Source organism: Aedes aegypti, chromosome 2, assembly GCF_002204515.2.
Source record: "Aedes aegypti strain LVP_AGWG chromosome 2, AaegL5.0 Primary Assembly, whole genome shotgun sequence".
Taxonomy (NCBI): domain Eukaryota; kingdom Metazoa; phylum Arthropoda; class Insecta; order Diptera; family Culicidae; genus Aedes; species Aedes aegypti.
The window spans coordinates 403712957-403735469 of record NC_035108.1 but is presented as its reverse complement, the minus strand read 5'-3'; the positions used below and the strand labels follow the sequence as shown (position 1 = coordinate 403735469).

General features: G+C 38.5%; 1 protein-coding gene across 5 annotated transcripts in view; it reads right to left on the bottom strand.

Moving 5' to 3' along the window:
• LOC5573241 (aryl hydrocarbon receptor nuclear translocator homolog) overlaps positions 1–22513 on the bottom strand; it is a 675904-nt gene that overhangs the window by 20475 nt on the left and 632916 nt on the right. For 4 of the 5 annotated variants that reach the window (XM_021847210.1, XM_021847206.1, XM_021847207.1 and 1 more), the window contains exons 5-8: positions 9965–10068; positions 2691–2907; positions 2435–2629; positions 1990–2286 (exon numbers count right to left, since the gene is read on the bottom strand). In XM_021847210.1, the coding sequence (XP_021702902.1) occupies positions 1990–2286; positions 2435–2629; positions 2691–2907; positions 9965–10068 (813 nt within the window). The remainder of the gene's footprint in view (positions 1–1989; positions 2287–2434; positions 2630–2690; positions 2908–9964; positions 10069–22513) is intronic. The other variant, XM_021847209.1, reaches the window with a different exon arrangement.

The following is a 22513-nucleotide window of genomic DNA, read 5'->3' as shown; positions in this document are numbered from 1 at the left end:
TCTATCTGATGGTGATGGAAATCAAACAACTTTAAGATTATCTAGTTATTTTTATATTGCAGTAAAACATCAGCAGGTTAATGTACAGCTGAAATGATGGTCATGCCTGGTGAACACTTCAAGCATTGAACTGTGAACTTGATCAGCAAAAATGAATCAAATGGGAGCAACTTGGTGCACTTTGGCAGAGCAAATTCATGGTTTTCTTCGATCATTAAAATCTATGTATGAACTCGTGAGGACCTTGATTCAATGCAAACGAATCCTTCCCAATCATAGTACATAAATACTTGTGACATGGATTCAAACAAGCATGGTGATGATAAATATAATTAGTCTATAATTTTACTAGTGTTGTTGAAAACTATGAAACACATCCAGCCATACCGAACCAAGAACCATATTTTTCAATTTTTGTTCAACCAGAGCGAACTGAGTGCTTCATATGTTTTAATAAAATCCAACTACATCGATAATTTATGATGATTTACTTGTATATTTAATTTCGGTTTACTTATTGGACACTGTTAATCGCATGTGAGCTATAAAAAAAATAAATTAATCGTCCGTGATAATCTAGTACACATAAGATTTTGAAGTAAAATATCTCGGAATAAAGTTTTTGGCACTTGGTGCAGTTTAGCAGAACCCCGACCATATAGCTTTGTTACTTTTCCATCAATTTTGAAACCTTGGCTTCATTCTCTTCAAAATTAAACTTACTATAACTTTGAATAACACCAAATCTAAAATCAAAACTAGTCTTAGTTAAATATAATTTAAATGCTCAAAAATTTCATGTTGCCCAAATCGAACGGTTGTTTTTATTAAAACTTTTATTACCGCAATAGATCACGAATAAAATTTACCTATTTTGAACATGGGCTTAAAAAGGCCTTAAGAATGATTATGATTGACAGGATTGGTGATTCCGTGGTCCCAAAAGATAATTTATTTGTATTGAGCAAATAACGAATTAAACTAATCACAATACAGTATTGGACAATACATTTGCAACTATTCCGATTTTCCATACAAAATGTTCAATTTTGAAGGCTTAGATCTCAGTTATTCATAAAATGATTTGAATGAAATGTCAGTCTTTACTTGAATTACAACATATAAATATTTCGATGTTTTCAATTCGAGTTCAAAAGCAATAACGGTTTGACTAGAGTGAATTTTTTAACAAAATTCAAAAATTGACGTTACTCAAAAAGTTTTAGGAATAGCTCAAGATACCATCAGCAAAGTTGTATTTTAAGACAAGTTGATAAAGTTTGCAAATCGGTCTGTAAATAACTGAGATCTAGCCTACCAAAGTTGATCAATTTGTATAAAAAATTGCCAATGTTTTGTCCAATATTGCATACCTAATGGGATCGAAATTCGTACACCTAAGAAATGAATCTCAATCCGTCCACTTCATAAAAAACGCCTACTAATTGTATGCAGTCTACGCATTTTGAGCCTGTACGGGAACGTGTCAAAATCAGGCAATGTACCAAAAATGGTCAGTCACCGATTCTGTTAATTTCATTGTTTCTGTAGGTCTTTTCGAAGACTTTCCATGTTTAAATCAGGTGAATTCAATTCGTGGTCATCAGGTATTATGGTGATAATTGTTTCAATAAAAACAACCGTTAGAATTTGGCAACATGAAATTTATTGGCATGTTGCCAAAATCTAACGGGCACTGTAAAAATACCGGAAAGGTTCCTACAGTTATTTTCTTGTGTTTTGGATCAAAATTTCTCCTTTTAAGAAAAAAAACATTGAAAATCTTGAAGTAATTCAAAGGGGATTTTTGAGAAGAATTCTTAGAGCGATTTCTAAAATATCGTCGAAGATTCTCCGAAAAAATATCAAATTTTTTCTTTAAAAAATTAAGAAATAATTTTGGAGTAATTCTTAGAAAAGTTCATCGAAAAATCTTAAGAAAAACACTACGCTACGCCTATGATCTGAAAACCATACTGATAAACTTACCCTGTTCGAAGTTCTCCTTCATGTGCGCGATGTCGTCCGGGTGGAAAAAGTCGTAGCAGCTCTTGTTCAGCAGGTCCACCGGTTGGTAGCCGAGCACCCCGATCACCCGTTGGTCCACAAACGTGAACTTCCCGCACATGGCGTGCCGCGAGATGAATTCGTTCGGGTTGTTGGCGTTCAGGTCGTTGGCCGTCGTAGAGGAGGTAATCTGAAGCCGCGCTATCGCCACCAGGCAGCAGTGGGTGTTGTGCAGGTCGTCGTCTTGGCCCCGATCGATCGTCACACCTGGAAACATATCTGTATTGGCATGGTCATGGACACAGGTTCCAGGTTTGATTCCGGGGTTGAGAATGAGCGAAAATGTTCCATAGGGGATCGATGTTTGAGGAGAGTGATGAATTTTGAAAGAACCAAACATATTACAAGGGGATACGGTTATACTCACCAGTTGGAGGCCAGTTCTTGATGTAGCCGGTACAGTGCATGACCGCGTAGTTGTGACCGTCCGGAGAGGGACCTAGCGAGTTTTTCCGTCGTAACCGGTTCAGATGACCCAGGGCCATCGATTCCGGCGTCAGTGGACCGATTCGCATCCGACAGATGAAACCTCGCCTCGAACCCATGCATAATCTCATTGATGCTGCTTGAGAGATGAAGGAAATTAGTTCAGAAAAATCGACTAAGGAAATGGTAACACCTACATTGATGTCCTTCCTTCTTGACCGTGCCCGTCTTGAGATCCAATATTCGGCCGCTGTTGGATGGTTCCTGCGTCGAGAGCTGCTCCCGAACCTTCTCGATGTCATCCGGGTGGATGTGGTCGAAGAAACTTCCACTGTACCACTCGTTTTGGGTGTAGTTCAGCACCGGTGTCACCGAGTCGGACACGTAGATTATACGACCCGTATCACAGCCAGCCTGTTTGGGAAGAAGAAAGAAAAGACAATCATTATTAATTTTGTTTGAGCAGACACGCATTCACTCAACGGGGCATTATGATTCATTAAACTGCATTAAGAAACGATAAACCGCACTCGATTTCCGCCTAACGGAATTGTTTGCAAATGCACCGAGGTTTGTGCATTGCAGCGAACAATTGGTTCCATGCGTTTCCATTTTTTTGGAACATAAAGATAAAGGAATGATGATATTCCATGCACATAGCAGTAACAATGCAAGGGATGAGTAGAATTAATTTCTTCGAACAAGGACCACCAAAAATTCGTTTATCATTTTCCGCCGTCCGAGTTGACAAGGAGGAGACGGTTGAAACCAGAGGATGATGTGGAAAGAAATTAATTTCACTTCCCACTTGATAATAATTTACGACCGTTAAGTTTGGACGTTCTCAGGAATTCCAGTAGCAGTATCAACTTTAACTTGTTAAAAAGATAAATCATTAATTTGATTTGAATATTCTTTTCTTCATTTAAAAGAATAACACTGCGGAACACGGTTTTGTCTCAAGAACCAAAATACCGCTATTTACTAAATTAAGGGTTGCTGAGTCCATTGCCGTTTTCAGAAATATCATGGCACGTCTAGTTTTTGAGATATTGACTGTTGAAAATGCTTAATTTGACTGTTTCAAACAACTTGCATGCAAGTTTTTCAACTTGTACGGCAATTTGTTTGCTCAATTTGTCACAGAATTCAAACTTTATGTATAGAACAATAATTATCAACGAAGTTCATAATATTTTCTATGGTAAAGTGTTATTTTTTGGTGGTTCAGAAAAGTATTGTATTTTGCCATATAAGAGAAACGAAGAATTTTATATGAAGACTGCAAAGATGTTGGAAAAAATCGATTTAAGCTAAATTTTATCGTAAAATTTCAACTGATTTGTATCTAAATTAAAAATTCAAGTCCTATTAAGCATGTTTGGTAGATTATATCACAAAAAAGTTAGATAAATCATACCTTAAATTTCAAGTGAACATCAATAAAAACAGTGTTTTATACAACTTTGGCAACCTGTAGCTAAAAATTGTGACGTGCTGCAACATCGTGCTGCAGATCGGCATTAGATTCAGCGACCCAAAATCTACTAGAAACACATAATTTGATCCTTGAGACACGCGAAAGTGTCATTTTTGTTACGCTGTGTAATTATTGAAATCTAGGCTTCAGATCAAGACTTGTAATCAGCTTAATCTTATTTATCCACCAAATTTTAGTAATCTTGTTTTTGTAAAACCCTTGTATCTCAATCTCAAATTGCACACTTGTGCGTACGCATGACGCTTTTTGCCAATTCGAACGAAGTTTCCTATATCATTGTTGCTGCGGGTACAAATAATTTCAATTCCGCCTTTCAGCCAACGGAAAATATTCGAATTTTGCCCACTTCTGGTAACTAACAGGTAATAAAGTACATATAGCAGGTTTTTTTTCCTGATTTTTTTTAATCAAAATGGTTCTAAAAGTCACTGTATCCTCTTACGCGATTATTCTTCAGATTTTTTTTCTAACTCAGAGATTTTTTCTGCAAATACTTCCAGGAGCTCTTACAGGCATTTTTCCAGAAATTAATTTGGAGATTTTCCACCAGTAGCTACTCTGCAGCTAGAGTGACGGTTAGTCGACAATCAGGAAGGAGCGACCAACACAACTCTGGGTTCCTATCTCATGCTTCCACGGGTCAAATGATGAAAAAGACCGTCATATAGCATGTCAGCACCAGTTACGTGATGTAGATAGCGCGAACTCGGTAAAGTAGCATATCAAATTCATTACCCAGCACGAGAAATGGAGAGAGAAAAAGAAACGAACGTTATTTTCGGCAACCGACCTGGCAACGAATTAAGGACTATGATTGGAAACTCGGTACCTGGATTGCCAGGACCTTAAATGAACCTGGACGAGTGAGCCTTTTGGCTCGTGAATTGCGAAAGGTTGGCGATTGCGTGGTTGCTATTCAGGAAGTGTGGTGGCTAAGATCTGGAGAACGTGAATTCAGAGTGGTAGATCCCGTCGCTAACACTGCATCCATTTACAACATCTACACATCTGAACACGGAGTCGGCTTCATAGTGATCGGGAAGCAGATTAGGATTCACTCTGTTACCAATGACAACGGCTTACGTTTAGTGAACTTTGCTACTTCCAGGCGGATGGCCATCAGTAGCACCTATCAAAACATGCAAACACGCAAGGATATCCGTAAGCACACCTGCAACACCCAAATGGCGAACTTTGCAACCAAATTGAACATGTTCTGGTAGACGGCCGACATTTTTTCGACGTCATCGATGTTAGAACTTTCATGGCTCCTAATATCGACTCAGACCACTATCTCTTTGTAAGCAAAATTCGAGTGTGATTATCTACCGTTTCGAGTTCTAGAAATCGGAAATCGTTGCGTTTCAATATCCAACGGCTGCCAGCAGATGATGTAGCAGCGGACTACCATCAAAAGCTCGACGAGCGAATTAGCAAGAACAATGAGAGCATTAACCTCAGCGATATGTGCTGACTCTCACGAAACGGTGAGCACAGTAGCGCGAGAAGTGGTAGATACTGCTCAACAAAGACCAAGGTTGGTTCGATGAGGAGTGCCAGAGAATGACGGTCGAGACGAACGTAGCTTCTAGCCTGGTGCCTGGTTCTAGGATGCTGGTGTCTGGTGCCCGTCAGAGCAGAGAGGAAGGAGGAAGGAAGCGAAGGAAACTTGCTGACGGATAAAGCAATGGTGGCCACCAGGTGGAAAGAGTACTTCGAGTCATGGTTGAACGGAGATAACGGAAGTACGGATCTGGTAGCAGAATCAAAATCGATGACGATGAACAGGCTGTGAAACCTGAACGCTAGATTTGGTAAAGAATGCTATTAATAGGCTGAAGAACAACAAAACTGCTGGAAAGGACGAGCTCCCGGCCGAATTTTTCAAACACGGAAGTGAGCAGCTGCACGAACTCCGTCACCGTATAATTTTGAGGATATGGGAGGTAGAACAAATGCCTATTAGTTGGTTGGATGGTCTCTTTTGTCCTTTGTACAAGAAAGGGCATCGACTGAAGTGCGTCAATTACTGAGGGATAACACTCCTTGATTCGGCGTATAAAATCATTTCTGGAATTCTGTTCAACAGATCCTGCGTTGGCGAATACCAAGCTGATTTTTGAGAGGGCCGATCAACGACGGATCAAATGTTTACCCTGCGTAAAATCCTAGATAAATTCCGGGAGTACAACCTACAGACTCATCGTCTGTTTGAAGATATGAAGATAGCCTACAATTCAGTGAAGAGAAACGAGTTGTGGCAAATTATGTCCGAACATGGCTTTCCGGTGAAATCATGAGGCTTTGCGGACGATATCGGGATTAACCGTCGGGCAGTGAATGAGGCGTTCGTGCTTTTCAAAAGAGAATCAGCGAGGATCGGACTCAAGATCAACATCACAAAAACGCATTACATGATAGCTAGTAGTCAACGTGGGCCGGGCGTGTTAGTGGTAGCGAAATGGTGCTAGGTGGAGAAAAGTTTGAAGCGGTGGAATCTTGGGCAGTGCTGTTAAGTATCATGACCGACTTGCGACACTAACGAAACGAATCTTCTCACTGTCACTGGACGAAGCTATATTTCATGTGCTCACTTCGTCACGTCGCAATGACAGAGCTCTCACGAGAGCATATTTAATGTTGTATTGTTACTAAAATTTCTATCTCATTTTGGACAATTTATTAAGGTAAATGTGTTTTATAAGTTAAGTGGGTTTCTTTCCATGACTCCTGCTGTATAAATAACAATCATACTAGATAATGAACTTAAAATTATCATGTTTACGATTTCGTCACAAGCCGAAATGACGGAAAAATGAAAGAGAATGTCAAAAAATCTCTGTCATTGTCTCATTGTCCGATGACAGTGAGGGAATCATCTACGTAAATGTCACACGATACTCTCCATTTACATTGACGCTTTCCAGCCCTTATCATGGGACACTAAGGTGTGCCCACTTAGAATTGGAACAAACATGTTTGGTTCTTACAACGACTCTAGTGGTCGAATTTAGAAGCTGAACCGTCTATGTGCTTTCAAAACACTTAACTTCCGAACGGTGGGCGAAGATTCGAATTCCACAGCTTGAATTACCTAAAATAAATAGAAATTTATGATCTTTCCATGATTCTTATTTCGGACGCAACTTCACTTTTGCTTCATTTCACGGACACCTTGTTTTGAATTTCGGACAGCTCACGAACTAAAACAGTTAAATTATAAATTAAACTCCCGCATTCATAAAAGAAACGTCAATACAAGTTGCGTATTCTAAACATTCATGGATTGCTATTTAAAATTATTATTAAAATGCGCTCGAAACTTGAGAACTTTTGAACGGGAAATTTTGAAACATTTCAATTGAAACCTTTCCCATACGAAGTAGAGTGTCCGGAATTAGAAGCTGTCCGGAATTTGAATCAGAACGGTAGTCATTAACGGTAAACTAAATTATCAGCAATTACACCAACATTCCTGCAGAGAAATCTATCATGACGTATTCCAAGAATTCTACAATAAATTCTCGGGATTCCAACAAATTTCTCCAACATTTTGATCACCGAACTAGTTTTGCAGTTCTACCAAACATTTCACGAGTAGTATTTCAAATATAAAATCTCCATGGATTCTTTCAAGATTTATTTATGGTTTCACACCAGCAATTCATTCTTACGGGATTGTGCTCGATGTTTTTTTTCCTAGAAATTCTTTAAATTAACCTTAGCAATTTAACTAGAAAGGCCACCATTACTTCAGAAGTAATGTGTTTTTTTTTTCAGAGATCCTTTTAAGAGTTCATCAAAAATTTCTACAGAAATGTCATCAGAGATTATTGTAGGATTTGCTTTAGAAATGCCTCATAAATTACCCGAATGGCTCGATACTGTTGCAGTTTGTGAGAGTTGCTGCTCTTGAACGCTCTCGTGCCACGCACCAAACGAGAGAGTGAATGTTTACATTCATAGGGCTCTCTGAATGCGATGTACCACGAACTGTTATGGTTCGCGAACTGTAACACTCTCCGAATATGGTTCGATCGGCTTATTCTGGTCCAAATCCAAACACTACTGTTTGAAACCCAAATTTTTGAAACTTTGGATGTTTCTGTTGAAACACAGCTTGGTTAATATACTTTCATAGCTGACTAAGGAGGCATCCAAAAATTACGTAACGCTCTAGGGGAAGAGGGAGTAGGCTCAAGCGTTACGGCTCATACAAAAATTTCAAAATTTTCATACAAAAAGCGTTACGGGGGGAAGGGGTCAACCATTTCCAATTTTTTGAGTCCTCTCATGGCGTAGGAGTAACGCGCCCTAACTAGAGATCAGGGAGTCGTGAGTTCGATTCTCACTGGGAAGACGTGTAACTTTTTCGCAAATCTTCACATCAATTTGTCCATCTAATACAATTGCAAATTATATGTAATGTTTAGCTTTTCGGTAGTTGTTAAGATAATTTGCTTCAAACTGACTTGCGGAAATTGACTCGCATTAAACCGCTTTGTCAACCAATAGAGCGAAAATTCTTGAGAGATTGATTTGAAAGAAATGAGAGAAAAAATATGAAAGTCCCTGGAGATGATGGAATATTCTACGTGAAAATTTCCTAGACTTAAACTGATTTAGCAACCCTCTCTGGCGATAGATGAAAACTGGGAGGCGTTTTGTAACCTTTCTGAACCGACTGTCTGTCGCTCTCTCGGTGGTTGGGAAGACTTCACAATAATTAGTATGCGGTCCGCACCATCAACATTAAAGTAGGTACCCTCGGAAAGAGAGAGTACCTTCGTAGCGGTCTCGACCTCAGCTTTCCCAAGAAAGCGCGACGGCATTACTTGGGTGTACAATGCTAATTAACATAATGTAATAATTTATTTCGTATTTGTTCTTACTGTCTGTTTTTTTTTCTGGTGGGGGTGTAAAGCTGCGGCTCTGATTTTGAGACCGCAGCTGACTGAGTTACACGAAGTCTCAACTCAACAATTCGTCTCACCACGATCCACAAGCTGATGAACATCGTCATCTGGTGGAGTTACCATTGTGGTCAAATCCATCAGTATTGTTCTGTCAATCAAACGATTGATGGTGGATCAAAAATTCGTCGAAATTGAGTCGTCTTACTTGTTGATGTGGTAAGATACAGCAGTTGGAGAATTGGGATGCAGTTCCATGAATCAATTAACATTTTTCAACCGTATCGCGACACCAAATCAATTGTTGTTGGATTGATTTATGATGAATTGGAAGATACTTGATAGTGTGAGAAAAAAATATGTCGTTATAGGAAATTCCATGACCAGAAAAACTGAGTTTCAATTTTATGATTTTTTTAGGACTTTTGGAAGCTTGATCCTTAATAGTATGACTCCACTAAATAACACGCCTGAACAGGCTAATATTCTGCACCATTAAACGCTTTCTACAGCCCTAACCCTAATAATAGGCATCGTTTTTTCGTTTCAAAACTGAGGGGAGAACAAGTCGCTAGTTTACCTGTGTTTTACACAGTGTACTCTGTGAATCACAGCCTTTGACGTCTTTCAATGGAACTCTTGGTTGTGATCTTGTGAGATCAGGATAAAATCTAGTATGACGTCGAGTCTAGTACACGACACTGAAGACGTTACAGTTGAGGTCGAATTACGCGTATCTGTCAAAAGATACAAACTCTAGTGGAATTAGATGGTATAGTACCGAAGTTAATTATTTAGTATGGAAAACCGACAAAGTCGCAAATTTTCAATAATTGTTTAATATTGTATTTTATTCATCCTTCGTCATCTCCTGTCAAATCATATATTGGCATTAATCTGTTGGTCAATCAATATACTTTCTAGATATTATTTTGATCTCATAATACCTTAATCATTTTTTCAATACTTTTTCATACTTATTTTTGATGTTTTTTTATCTTTGATCTCTTATCTCTAGCAAGTGCATTACTAGTAACAATTACAATATTTGACTTACCACAAACAGAAATCCGTCTGCAGCTTCCAGAATCAGGTGCTTGAGCTCCTGGTCCGTAAGAAACGAAGGCTTGTAGGATCCATCGGTATTGGTATTTCCGGTCCCTGGAAGAAAGAAACAAAAAACAATGGTTAATAACTGTACTTAATTGATATGTAATCGTTTGCTAAATGCAACCATTCATTGTAGATGAGACGAACATTGTTCTGTCTCAATTAGGTTCCGTCGTTCGATTCAAGACCGCACACAGCCCATCAAACAATGACAAGAAGTTGACGAATTTATCGGAGGATGGAATAACGGCGGATGACTCGACCAAGCTGGAAACAAACGTGCTGACACATTCTTATTATATTTATTCCATTCAACTTAAATGCCATTGATTGCAGCAGCGGCGCGGCGCGGCACGGCAGACCAAAATCGGCCGCAGTGATTTGGTGAACAACCCGTGGGAACGGACCAATTGGATTCGTGCTTTGTCATCCCCAAGATGGGCCCCATTTTTGTGTCTGTATCGAGTAATAATTGATGAATCGGGGAGAAGATTTTAGGTTTTTGAGGATTGGTGTCCTCTGAGTAGATTAATATATTGGAACTTATGATAGAAAACAAGTTGTTAAAAGCGTGGAATATACCAGTTGAATCAACTGCCGGATTTCTTTGCAAGTCGTGCAAAGGATATAATCATAAATCTTCAACTTAATGAAGCGTGAGTAGCTGCTGCCGTTGATTTGGCGAGAAGATAAGTATGCAAGAGTAGCTATTATTGCGCTCTTGGTGACATGAAAAGTAAATACAATCAATATATGACACTAATTGTTCGTAACGGGGGATTGCCATACCCATGATATCGATGTTAGCATTGGATTGGCGTGGTATTACAACACTCATTGAAAGGTCTGAATGAGCTCTGCTATAAACGTGTTACAAGGTATAATACATATCTCTATATTTATTGACGAGTTTTTTTAGCTCTGGGCTAGTTCATCTCGGGACCAACGGCTTTACTTATTTTCCGAAGGAACCTTAAGGTGATTATAGAACGAAGCCACACCTCAAATTCTCAAGAGCACAAGACTTGAGAACAAAACAGCGCTCCACGTTGAAAATTTATCCCATTGGTCACCACAAGCAAGCAAGTAATTTGATTGATTTTCAAAGCGAACTGTTGTCGGATTCTCAAGTCTTGTGCACTTGAAAATTCTAAGTTTGGCTTCGTTTCATAATCACCTTAACACTATAACCTTATCGTCATATGTGGCTATATTTGGAATGGGATTGGAACCCAAGTCCTCGACGCGAGAGGCGTGAGTTTTGACCACTACGTCAGGCTCGTCCGCTAGAGTATGACACATAGAAGCTGCGACAATTTTACGCATTTGCATTTCAGAAAACATAGGCAAAATTTTCATTATATTTTAGTTGAATATAATTGCTGGTCAGTGCAGATTCTAGTTTTAAGTTCAAAGCTGAACGAGATCATTTTTCATTTCATCCTATACTTGCATCGTTGGAAAGATAAACAAAAGAATGTATGATTAGGACTGCAGAATGCCCCTCGATGGCAATAAAAACGAATGGTACAAAGCAGTTCTTGTTTCTACTGTTGCTGCTACCGTTTGTTACATAGGTTTCCCTGCTGTGTAATTATGCAGATAAACCACCCCTTCATTCCTCCTGGTGGTGCGCTCCCCCCTTGTGGGATCCCTTCAACTAAATACGATGGTGACTTCGGTCTCGTTTGTGTCCCTTTTCCGAAGGAATGCTAAATGTATATATGTACCACCGCCATAGAATGGCAGCAAAAAGAATAAATCACCACCAGCCAAGCAGACATCCATGTGCCCTGGAGAGCATCCCGTCCAGAAGCACATAACAAGACAGTAACACGTTTGTATCAACGTTAAAAGTTAAAAGTATCAGAAGTTAAAGTAACTTTGCTATAGGGCTTTGTTCTTAACTTGTTATATGTTTTGTGAAAGATTTATATCAACATTTGATATAATTTTGAAATCACTTTTTTCGTATGTTGTAAATGTCTGTCGAAGTTATAAATAGTAACATAATGTGTTATAATGTTATAATTTCAGAAAATCCTTGAAACGCATTTTATGATTTGTAATTATAATAGAATTTATTATATTCTTGTTCAGTCTGGTGAAAATTTTGTAAGTTTTTTTTTATTCTGTCGAAGTTATAAATAGTAACATAATGTGTTATAATGCTATAATTTCAGAAAATCCTTGAAACGCATTTTATGATTTGTAATTATAATAGAATTTATTATATTCTTGTTCAGTCTGGTGAAAATTTTGTAAGTTTTTTTTTTATTATTTTTACTACCTACGGTTGTTTCACAACAACTGACTATAGACAAAAAAAACTTATATCAGAAGAACACATTTTGTTAAAATCTTGTTTCTTCCGTCTGGTCGGGACTCGTCCGTCGCCATTGCCAGTTATTCGATGATGAAGGTGGAGCCGCGCACTCCGAGAACTTGGAAATTGTGCACTGCTGCCTGTTGTTTCTTGTTTTTTTTCATCTGTACTTCAACTTTTAAACTTTTGAATTTGCATATTTTCTTATCTTGGGTCATTTTATCGATCACTCTCGGTGTAATCGGTTTGAGCGAAAATAAAAAATCGTGTTCGCGGTGCACAGTAGGAGGACACCCTGCCACCTGAGTCCCATACGATTCTAGGGCTTCAATAGTGTCACCGGCTGTGATGTGGCGTGGACCACCATATGACATCATTATGACTAGTTTTATAGTTAGATAACATTAATTATTATTTTTTTACAGGATTGGCTCAATACATCTCGGGGGATTAACTTTTTTCGATTAGAAAAAAATTGACAAACATTTTCAATCAACGAAATGTTTATTTAAAGTTTTCAAATTTAAAAGAAAAATATTTAGCAACACTGTGCTCACTAATTGGACTGTGCTCTAGGACTCAATTTCCTTCTCGAATGCTGAAGATCATTCTTCTCTATGTTTAATAGTTTCAAAGTAATACATTGAAGAAGGTAAGCAAAACCACGGGTTTTTGTCAACAGGGTCTCAAGGGCCAAAAGGCATATTTTTTTTATATATCAATTTAATGAACATTTGACCAAAATTTGGTTGGAATCGCTGATGTTACACGTGCTGTGAATACTTGGTATGGGTATGAGTCTAACATAATAAGACTGAGATAGTCGATAACCAAGAGCTAAGGGGCAAACAGATCCGGCATCAAACTTCCGATATAGACACGAATCGCTGGAAGGAAGTATTCAACAATAGGGCACTTTTTATTTTGGCTTTGTGTATTAGCAAAAAGCTTCAAGTATGAAGATCAAGAACGTTAACCAACTATTTCTTTAGTTTAGTGTCTTTGGTAACGTGAGCAGGGGCAGAAGTATGCCATTGTAGTTTACGCAACAAGTTTCCGAATGATGATTTTTACAGCACGGGTACATATTCAACGAGGTCTGCCGAGTTGGATAAAATCGACGAGTGATTTAAAAATTTGATTCTTCGACGAGTTGGGTACATCATTTAAGCGCAATAAAATTGTGTTATACTTAGGATAATGTACTCTTTCGATTAAGCTCTGAAAATCCGTAATTTTTCCACCCCTAAACAACGCAATAGCAATAAGAAAAAAAAAATTACCTATTTGGATTAAGATTTAAAAAAAATTGACCTATTTTGATTAAGATTACCTATTTTGATTAAGACATTATATTTAAGATAATTCGTATGAATTTTTGAATAAAATTGAAACAAAATATTTGACAAAATTGTAGAACTCTTAAAAATCACTAGTTTTTCTCTCCACAATCTCACGAAATCATAACTTTTCATATATTTCGAAAATAATACATTTCAAATTTACCTGTTGGTTCTCTATTCTTTAGGATCGAGCACATATTTTTTTAATTTATACATGTTTCAACGTAAATATAATGACTTACTTTTGACAATTTTCTTATGGACCCAAGCTAAAATCAGGTGTCTTATTTCTATTTAAATTGCATGCACTTAAGTTTATAACTTCCTTTGAAATATATAATATTCTGAGCAATAATCGCATTGACGTTCATTAACCCCTCTACCGGCAGCTTCATTTTTTACCCCAAGAGAAGAATTCAAATTGTGATAACTTTTTTGTTTCTTTGTATTTTTTCACAAGTTCTCAAAAAGATTTAAAGATATTCCAATGTCCCTTGGGGATTTGCCATATAAAATGTCTAAGGCGGCCATTTCGTTTTACGTCAACTTATCGAAAAAATTAAAAGTGAACTATACAATGCCATGTAATAAGGAGCTACTCTGAAAAAAATCATACAAATTGAGAGATATCTGAAAATTACGATATGAGGTTTTTTGAAGTTTTCAAGATCTATATAGGGCCAGCGCGGTACCAGCAACATTAATGTTCATTACTCAAAGACGGCTGCACCAAATTACTTCATTTTTTCACAACATACTCTCACTAATGTATTGTTCCGAAGAGTGAATATCCGAATACGATAAAAATTCTGTAGCCTGAGATATTTACGTGGGTTATGGTTACGCGTAGGTCGCCCAAAAAAATTCGGTTTATATCTGGCTCCAGATGACCATTGATCAATATTGACAAAGATATTAAAACTAGATGAACTTGTGAAAAATGGTGTAAAAATACCTAGAAAGAAAAAAGTTATAGCGATTTAAATTTTTTTCTTGCGGTGAAAATGAAGCTGCCGGTAGAGGGGTTAATATATTTTTTCAGGTTTTTTTTTAAAGACACTAAACGTTAATGCTTCCAGTAGGCTATTTGCCATTTGAAGGAAGTACCACACTAGACAATGGACTAGCATGCAACGCCCAGTGGCACAGTCGGAAAACATTCCTCTCGGCCTGAGGCGGGAATCGAACCCACACTCCTTAGCATGATGCGGATAAATGCCTCGGTGACACTAACCGCACGGCTACGAAGCCCACATATTTTATTGTACTTCCTATGTGATCTAGTACAAATTTCGTACAACAAAGTCGCTCAGAAATAACGCGATTTGCACAAAACTCTTAGGAGATTCTACCAACGGATTAAAAGTTATTGATCAGAATAATCGAAGTTGCACAAAGAACCAAGAGGTGTAGCTTGGGAGTAGCTTTCTATCTTCAATGTACACTTTCGAGAACTCCAAACATTAAAAAGTAAAAAACGGCGCCGCTGGCCACATCATTACGGTAATCGGGGATGGGAAGTAATGTTTGTGAGACATTCATTGTTACTAGAGACCGAGATCTCCTCTGCATCTCCATGGTTATCATGGGAAGGAGTTTTATTAGTGGGGAGAGATCATAGCTGCATGATTAGGATTCGCCTTGGTAAGTGATTCGATTCATTCAACCTCAGTTTAAAAAATCACCTATCAGTACTCTCAAGACATCGTGAACATACGGTAAGTCGACACTTTTAGCGCCGAACCATTCAAAGGTTATTTTTATGATGATAAAAATTAGGTACAAGAAAAGGTATGAGGTTTCTAATGTTAATGTACAAGAGTTCATGTGGACACTTATAGTGACGAACTGCATCTTTTTTTTTAATCAATTCACATTCCCACCGTTGTAATGATAAAAATACGTTTCATGGTATATTGTACATTTAAAATAAAAGCATGAAACGAGCTCACCAAATTGATCATCCATCCTTGAAAGAATAGCTGTAAGCTACTTTATCAGCCTCTTTCTCCCCCTTTCAATGCTCTACTTCAAGAAAAAAGCGATTATTTTCCACATACAAACTGAGCGTACGTACTCTGCGAGATGAAGATTTTACACGTGTGTGCTTATTTTCATTCTCACAGTTGTAAAGGGTTTGTTTTGACAACCTCAGTGCTTCAATGAGAAAGAGATTTTGTTTCCCCTTTCTCAGTTCGGGGAAGAGCATATTTCTCATTTCTCAAATCGAGGAAAAGTATTTCCAGACAGCTCTCCGTTGCCTCTTTGCAGCTGTTTGCTTAAAAGGACAAAGAGGAAAGCGAAATTATGCTCTTACGTTAACGAAGCAACCAACCTCAGTTCACACCAAAAGCAATGATGTGGTCTTTGCGGAGCTTCGCAGAAAGCAAGAGCTGTCAAATGGAAGATGTGCATTTGGCTAGGGCCAACGGTTCTCTCCACTCTCTCAGCCACGGATTATTCAATGAACATCGAAAGTTGACTCATAATAATAATTGTTGTGAGCGTATAAGTTTGCTACATCTAGCAGATTAGGGGCCCAGATAGCCGTAGCGGTAAACGCGCAGTTATTCAGCATGACCATGCTGAGGGTCGTGGGTTCGAATCCCGCTGGTCGAGGATTTTTTCATAAAGGAAATTTTCTCGATTCCCAGGGCATAGAGTATCTTCGTACCTGCCACACGATATACACATGCAAAAATGGTCAATCGGCAAAGAAAACTCTCAGTTAATAACTGTGGAAGTGCTCATAAGAACACTAATCTGAGAAGCAGGCTTTGTCCTAGTCGGGACGTAACGCCAGAAAGAAGAAGAAGATTTAGCAGATCAAGATGAGCAAAATATAGCCTGTTTATTTCAGTCATAGACACTTTTTTGCAAACTGCACCAGCTGAATCTAATAATTTGAGGAGACGATAAAAACGTGACAGATCAATTTTCAACACAAACGTTTGTGAGAGCTGCCTACTGTGATCGCAGATGCTGCTAACGAATTAAACGCCATTTACGATTTTATGGGGAAATAAATCGCTCAAAATTCAAAATCTAATCTTGATGAGTACAAAAATCAAGTGTGTGAAAACAAGATTTTTATCTGCAACAGTTTTGAAATGGAAGTATATTGCAGTGGTATCTATACTTTCTGGGACACCCAACACTGGCTATATAACAATATTTTAAGATCCCATTGGGCATTTCGGTAAACCTACAGAAAATGCTTAACATTTTGAAAGGCCTTTTTCTAATTTCATGGGAAGTTTTCCTTTGAATTCGTCTAGAATTTCTCTAGAAACTTTCTACAATTTCGATAAGAATCACTCACGAATGCTCAAAGCATTTCTCTTAGTACCGTTTTGTCTCAAATTCCGAACAGTCTTATATTCCGAACACTTGATTTTTATATGGTGATTTGGTTAAAATGTTTCGCTGAAAATGTCAGTTGATTGTACTTTAATTTTACGTCTTCCAATTTATTTTATACCTCGGAAGTAGTGTTGATTCTCTAGTTCGAGGTAAGTAAAACTATCTCAGATAAATTTGTTTGCGAAGTTATTCATTTGTATGTTGTTCCATACTCCTACGTAAAAACAATACATAACAAGTTTTAATAAAAATATTTATAAGCACACGTTTTTGTTTAGATTCGTTACAGATCTGGACATCCTGTCCCTTTAAGCTTAGCTCAGCATAGTAGTCTAAGTATCTTAAGAAATCCAGAAAAATCCTTTCCTTTCCTGTTGTACAAATGTATTCCCTAACCTTAAAACTTCGTCAAACTAACATAGTTTTTAAATTCGCCTACAAATACAAATTTTAAAATGTAAATAATATAAAAAAAGAAAACGATTTCGGCTCTGTTATGCCATACGGCGCCTGAACCAACTAAATAAACGAGATAAGTAAAAAATAAATTATCAGCACACCCAACAGTTAACAGTTGGACTTTGCGAAGAAAATATTTTTTTCCGAATATCAGCTAATTTATTACTATCGGATGCATTTGAAGTCACTGTTGACCTTAAGTGTTTTGAATATGAGGCAAAACGGTACTTCCCTTAGGATTTTCTCAAAAACTCTTTTTTTTTAATCATCCAGAGCTTTTTCTTGAGTTTGATCCTGACATTTTTTTCAATATTACATCCAGAGATTCCTCCAAGATTTTTTTTTGAAAAGTTTACCAAGGCTCCTCTAGCAAGCAATACAGTCTCTGTGCAACAACTTGTAGAACTTTTACAACTAAAGGGGCAATAATCTCCTTTCGACTGCCTTTGAATCGGAGACTAATTTGTCTGCCGTACTTGGTTCGATATGGCAAGCTCCCCAATCTGACGGTATCAATTTCGATCTCTTCATCTTATGTCGTTTTCGTTTTTAGGAACTGGGTCGGTGATCAACACATAAACAAACAAACGTCAAGCAAATTGTAGTTCGGTCGAACCTGAATCGGGTTGGGGTTGAAACTGTGATTCAGAACGGGTTGCGCCAGTTCCAACCTAGGTTCAAAAACGAATTCGATATTAGACTTGACCGTGTCGTTGTCGTGTGTCACAGCTGCCGAAAGGCGTCTTCATCATATTCGAAATAAATGCGAATCAAGCTCTTCCGCGGTTTCCAGGTAGGTACTAAAGCGGGCGGAAACACATCTCATCTCTCTAGCATCAATGACAAAAGGGATCCACAGAGGTCCAGTTTTTCAAAAAACTGGTAAAAACCTAATGTCAAAAATTTGATATAAGTTGAAAATCAAAGTTAAACATTAATTTAAGTCCAACATTAATATTCAGTACGCGTAAAAGAAAATTATTTTCATCATGTTTGGACGCTAAATAGCTAAACATATCCAAAAACTTCAATTTTTGCCACAAAACTTGACAAACATATCTTCACCATAACCTGCGAAAATTTCGGTTTAAGCATATGGTATTCTGGTCGATTACTTATTCTTAGATTCAGTATCTTCGGATACAAATTTAATTTTATGTGTCGTTATCCTCACTACTCTCCGCGGAGATATATTGCTTAAACGCGCTAGACTAAGGAATCTATAGCAGAAGACTCATCTTGCCTAACACATAAACTTTAGTTTTTTTTGTTGGTGAAAGAGTTGATAGCCTTAAAATGTATGAAATTTTGTTCTGTGAGAACCAAAAAATTGTTACTATGCTCAAAATAGAGTTTTCAACCCAAAATCATGTTCCAAAAAATAGTAATGTTGCGAACGCGGTATTTCTGCAATGATTTTTTAAATTTGAACCATTGTGGGACCTAGATATGTCTCGACGGTGCAGACAAAGACAGCTATTGCTTCTCCCGCGCTACGGGGTGGTATTGAGTGGTTGAAAAAGGTGATGAAGATGATTATCGGTCGTTGAAGTCTCTGCGGACGAAGTGATCACCGGTGATGGAGTTTGGTGGATTGGAGGAAGACCAGTTGAGATGAAATTGGAGAAACTGAAAACGATATGACACATAATTTTCATTAAAAAACGATAAAGCGATAGTGTCGAGTTGGGTTTGCCTGGGACGCCTATTGAATTTTACGGAGAATGGGCTAAGAACGGAGTGAGAAATCATAAGAGAAGGAAGGAAATAAATTATTTCAATCTTCGGAAGGGCTATTATCTTGCGATGTTGGTCTCGGATTGGGTTGACGTTCGTGGCTTCTGTTGTGGTCTCTCGGTGGCTTCGTCGTTCGAGTATCAGATGAAGATGTGGTTTTGGTTTGGAAACGGGTTGTTTCTTTGGAGTACGTCTAAGTTTGAGGGGGGAAAAACTACTCGTTTGGATTTGTTCTGAGTCTGTTTCAAGGCAACAAATCATTTCAACAGCACCAGGTTGCAGCAAAAACTTATGATTTAAGTTTAAGGAGTGTCGCACAAAGTGTCAAAAACGGTGACAAGTGTTATTCTCCACTTCATGCACTTCTTTTCTTTTGTATCTTTCGGCAGCAAAGAATAACTTTGATATCTCTTCATCTAGATTCGTAAAAAAATACAAACAAAAGTTGGAAGCCTTACTTGAGAGTTGTCATCGACACAATTGTGAACCTTCGCGATGCCCACATTTTATCAGTTTTGCAAATCTCTCGTACAGAAACGGAGATGACAACTCTTTTGCTTTGTACTCAGTCGCAAATAGGATGACCTCATCTGAACAATCCAGTCCCCTATCTACCAAAATTCAACAATTCATTCATCCACCCTCACATCATCCCTGTATCTGTTTAACTTAACGCCCACTCGACTAACTGTATCGAGCAGTTCTGCACGGAGCCAGAAGTTCATCGATTCCAATTGAACCGGACATCCAAAGAACGCACCGACGACCTGGCTGACGGCTGACCAGCAAAATTAACCCTCATTCACAAGAAATTGCTGTTGATAGGCGATCCACCACCGGTAATTAAATTAAGACTTTTTCCAACCATCACCACCGGCTTCATTACCTTCATCCATAGAGAGAGGGATGAGACCGGAAGCAACTGAGCTGGTCTACTCTTTCAGGACTACACACGCGAAACGAAACCAATCAATATTGTATCAGGCTGATGCTGTATCTGGGTAGTCTCTAAAACAACAAATGCAGGGGGAAATTAATCTTACAACTTTACCGCCGCAGCGGTCACCCGGACTTCTTTGTGTGGGGAAATCCTTCCCAACCGATTTCATCACAATTCGGGTGACTGATACGAACATTTGCTCCGGGTGGTGGCTATCGATCGATCTTCTGGAAAAGATAACCGGAAAGCACACGGCTCTCCACTCTGACGTCGACGTTTTGTCGAAAGCCTTCACTTGGTGCTTTTGCGATTGTTGCTGACGTACTGATTGGGGCGTCATCTCCGAAGCGATGACGGACGGTTTACGATCGAGTCGTGATTGCGAACGCGGAGTTAATCGGAATGATTAATTAGTTAATCAATCGCCGTTTAATGAGGGTGATTCCGAAAGGGTTAGCGGTGATTACGTGAGACTACCTCACTACTTCAGGCCGGGTGCCCACCATAGACTGGGAAAATTGTTTGGTGCTCTGTGATTCATGTAGCCGCAAGGATGGGATTATTGAGGTTTGATAGTGAATATATGGTTAAGGTGAAGACTAGGGGGAGGACAGCTTTTCTCTGAGCAGGCTATGCGCATCGAGCAACTCTTTGAGTTACTCACTTTTGCTCAGAAAGCAGCAAATTCAGTCAGATGTCAGTTTTGCTGTGATCGGGTTTAACAAATGTACGATACGAGTGTTTTTTTTTTCTGCGATGTTAGAAGTTCAGAATGTTACGAAGAAAACGCCATCATACCAATTGTGAAAAAGTTCGAGAGATGGAAAATATTAGAGCTGAAAAATATTTGCCTAATTCAAAGTAAACATGAATCAAACTTCGAAATTTTAAGAGCACAAATGCAGGGAAATTTTGATCGTTGGTCACTTGCAGGTGATTATCAATCGAAAAATATTTCAGCTTGAGAGGACTGCCTTTCTGGTTTTCCAGATTTGTGCTCTGGAAGATTTGGAACTAGTTTTAGCCTAGTCCTGAGAACCGTGGCCTTCGTAAAAAATAACTAACTATGTACACTACACAGCATTTTAAGAGTGTATAAAGCAATGTGATATATTTATATACTAGTGGTCCCGGCAAACTTCGTCTTGCCATCAAGTAGGCTGTTGCAAAACCCTTCGGATCGTCCCATACAAAATGACAGTTCCGTGCACTCTCGTTTTCCCTACTTTTCCGGTAAATATCCTGGGATTTTTATACATGCAAACACGTCGGAACCCTCGAGGAACCAAACGGAGCAATTATCATTCAAATACGTTGACCCGTTCGTGAGCCATTTCGTGACATACAAACACCACTCCATTTTTATTTATATAAGCATAAGCATAAGCATAAGCATAAGCATAGATGACCGTACAATTCGTAGTTGCTACTCCGTGATTGACCAGAACAATCGAAGTTGCACAGGGAATTAATGAATGGGGCTTGGGATTAGCTTACCATTCTTCAATGTGCACAAATCGAGAGCTCAAATTTAAAAGTCAATAACGGCGCCGGCCACGTCCTTACGGTCATCGGGGAATGGAAGGAATGTTAGTGTGACTACCGTTGTTACTAGAGACCGAGATCACCTCTGCATCTCCACGGTTGTCATGGAGAGGATATTGGGTTAGTGGGATAAGGTAAAGATCTGGGAGTCACCAATGTTTGGTGATGCGAGCCATGATATAATCACGCCTAACCGGATTCGCGAAATAATTCGATAATCGCATTAAACGCCGAACAAGTGTTCGTCACTCGCCCACGCAAGAGCAAGCGACGCGATCAATAGATCAAACACTACTAGCGATCCGCGGCGCTTTTTCATTTCTCTGAGCGAACGACGCGCGACAAGTTTGATCCTGCCCCCATCGCCCGCCCCCGCAGGAGCAAGCGTCAAGGTCGAAGGATCAAACACTACTTACGAACCGATCACTTTTTCACCGCTTCACTACCGACGCGCGACATATTTGATCCTGCCCTCATCACCCGCCCCAGCAGGAGCAAGTGTCAAGGTCGAAGGATCAAACACTACTCTATTCAAAAGATGTTTTTATTAATGACGAAAACTGAAAATTACATGTATATATTTTAAATTATATGAAACAGGAATAATGCCGACACTTGTAGTGACGAACTATACATAGTTTGTTTGAAAATTACATATGAGTATTACTGTGCATTTTGTCTCGATATGGTACAAGTTTTAAAAAATACGTCAACATTCACAATGTCGAACAATTCAAAAGATAATTTTTAATAACGTATAAAAGAGACAAATATATGTATATT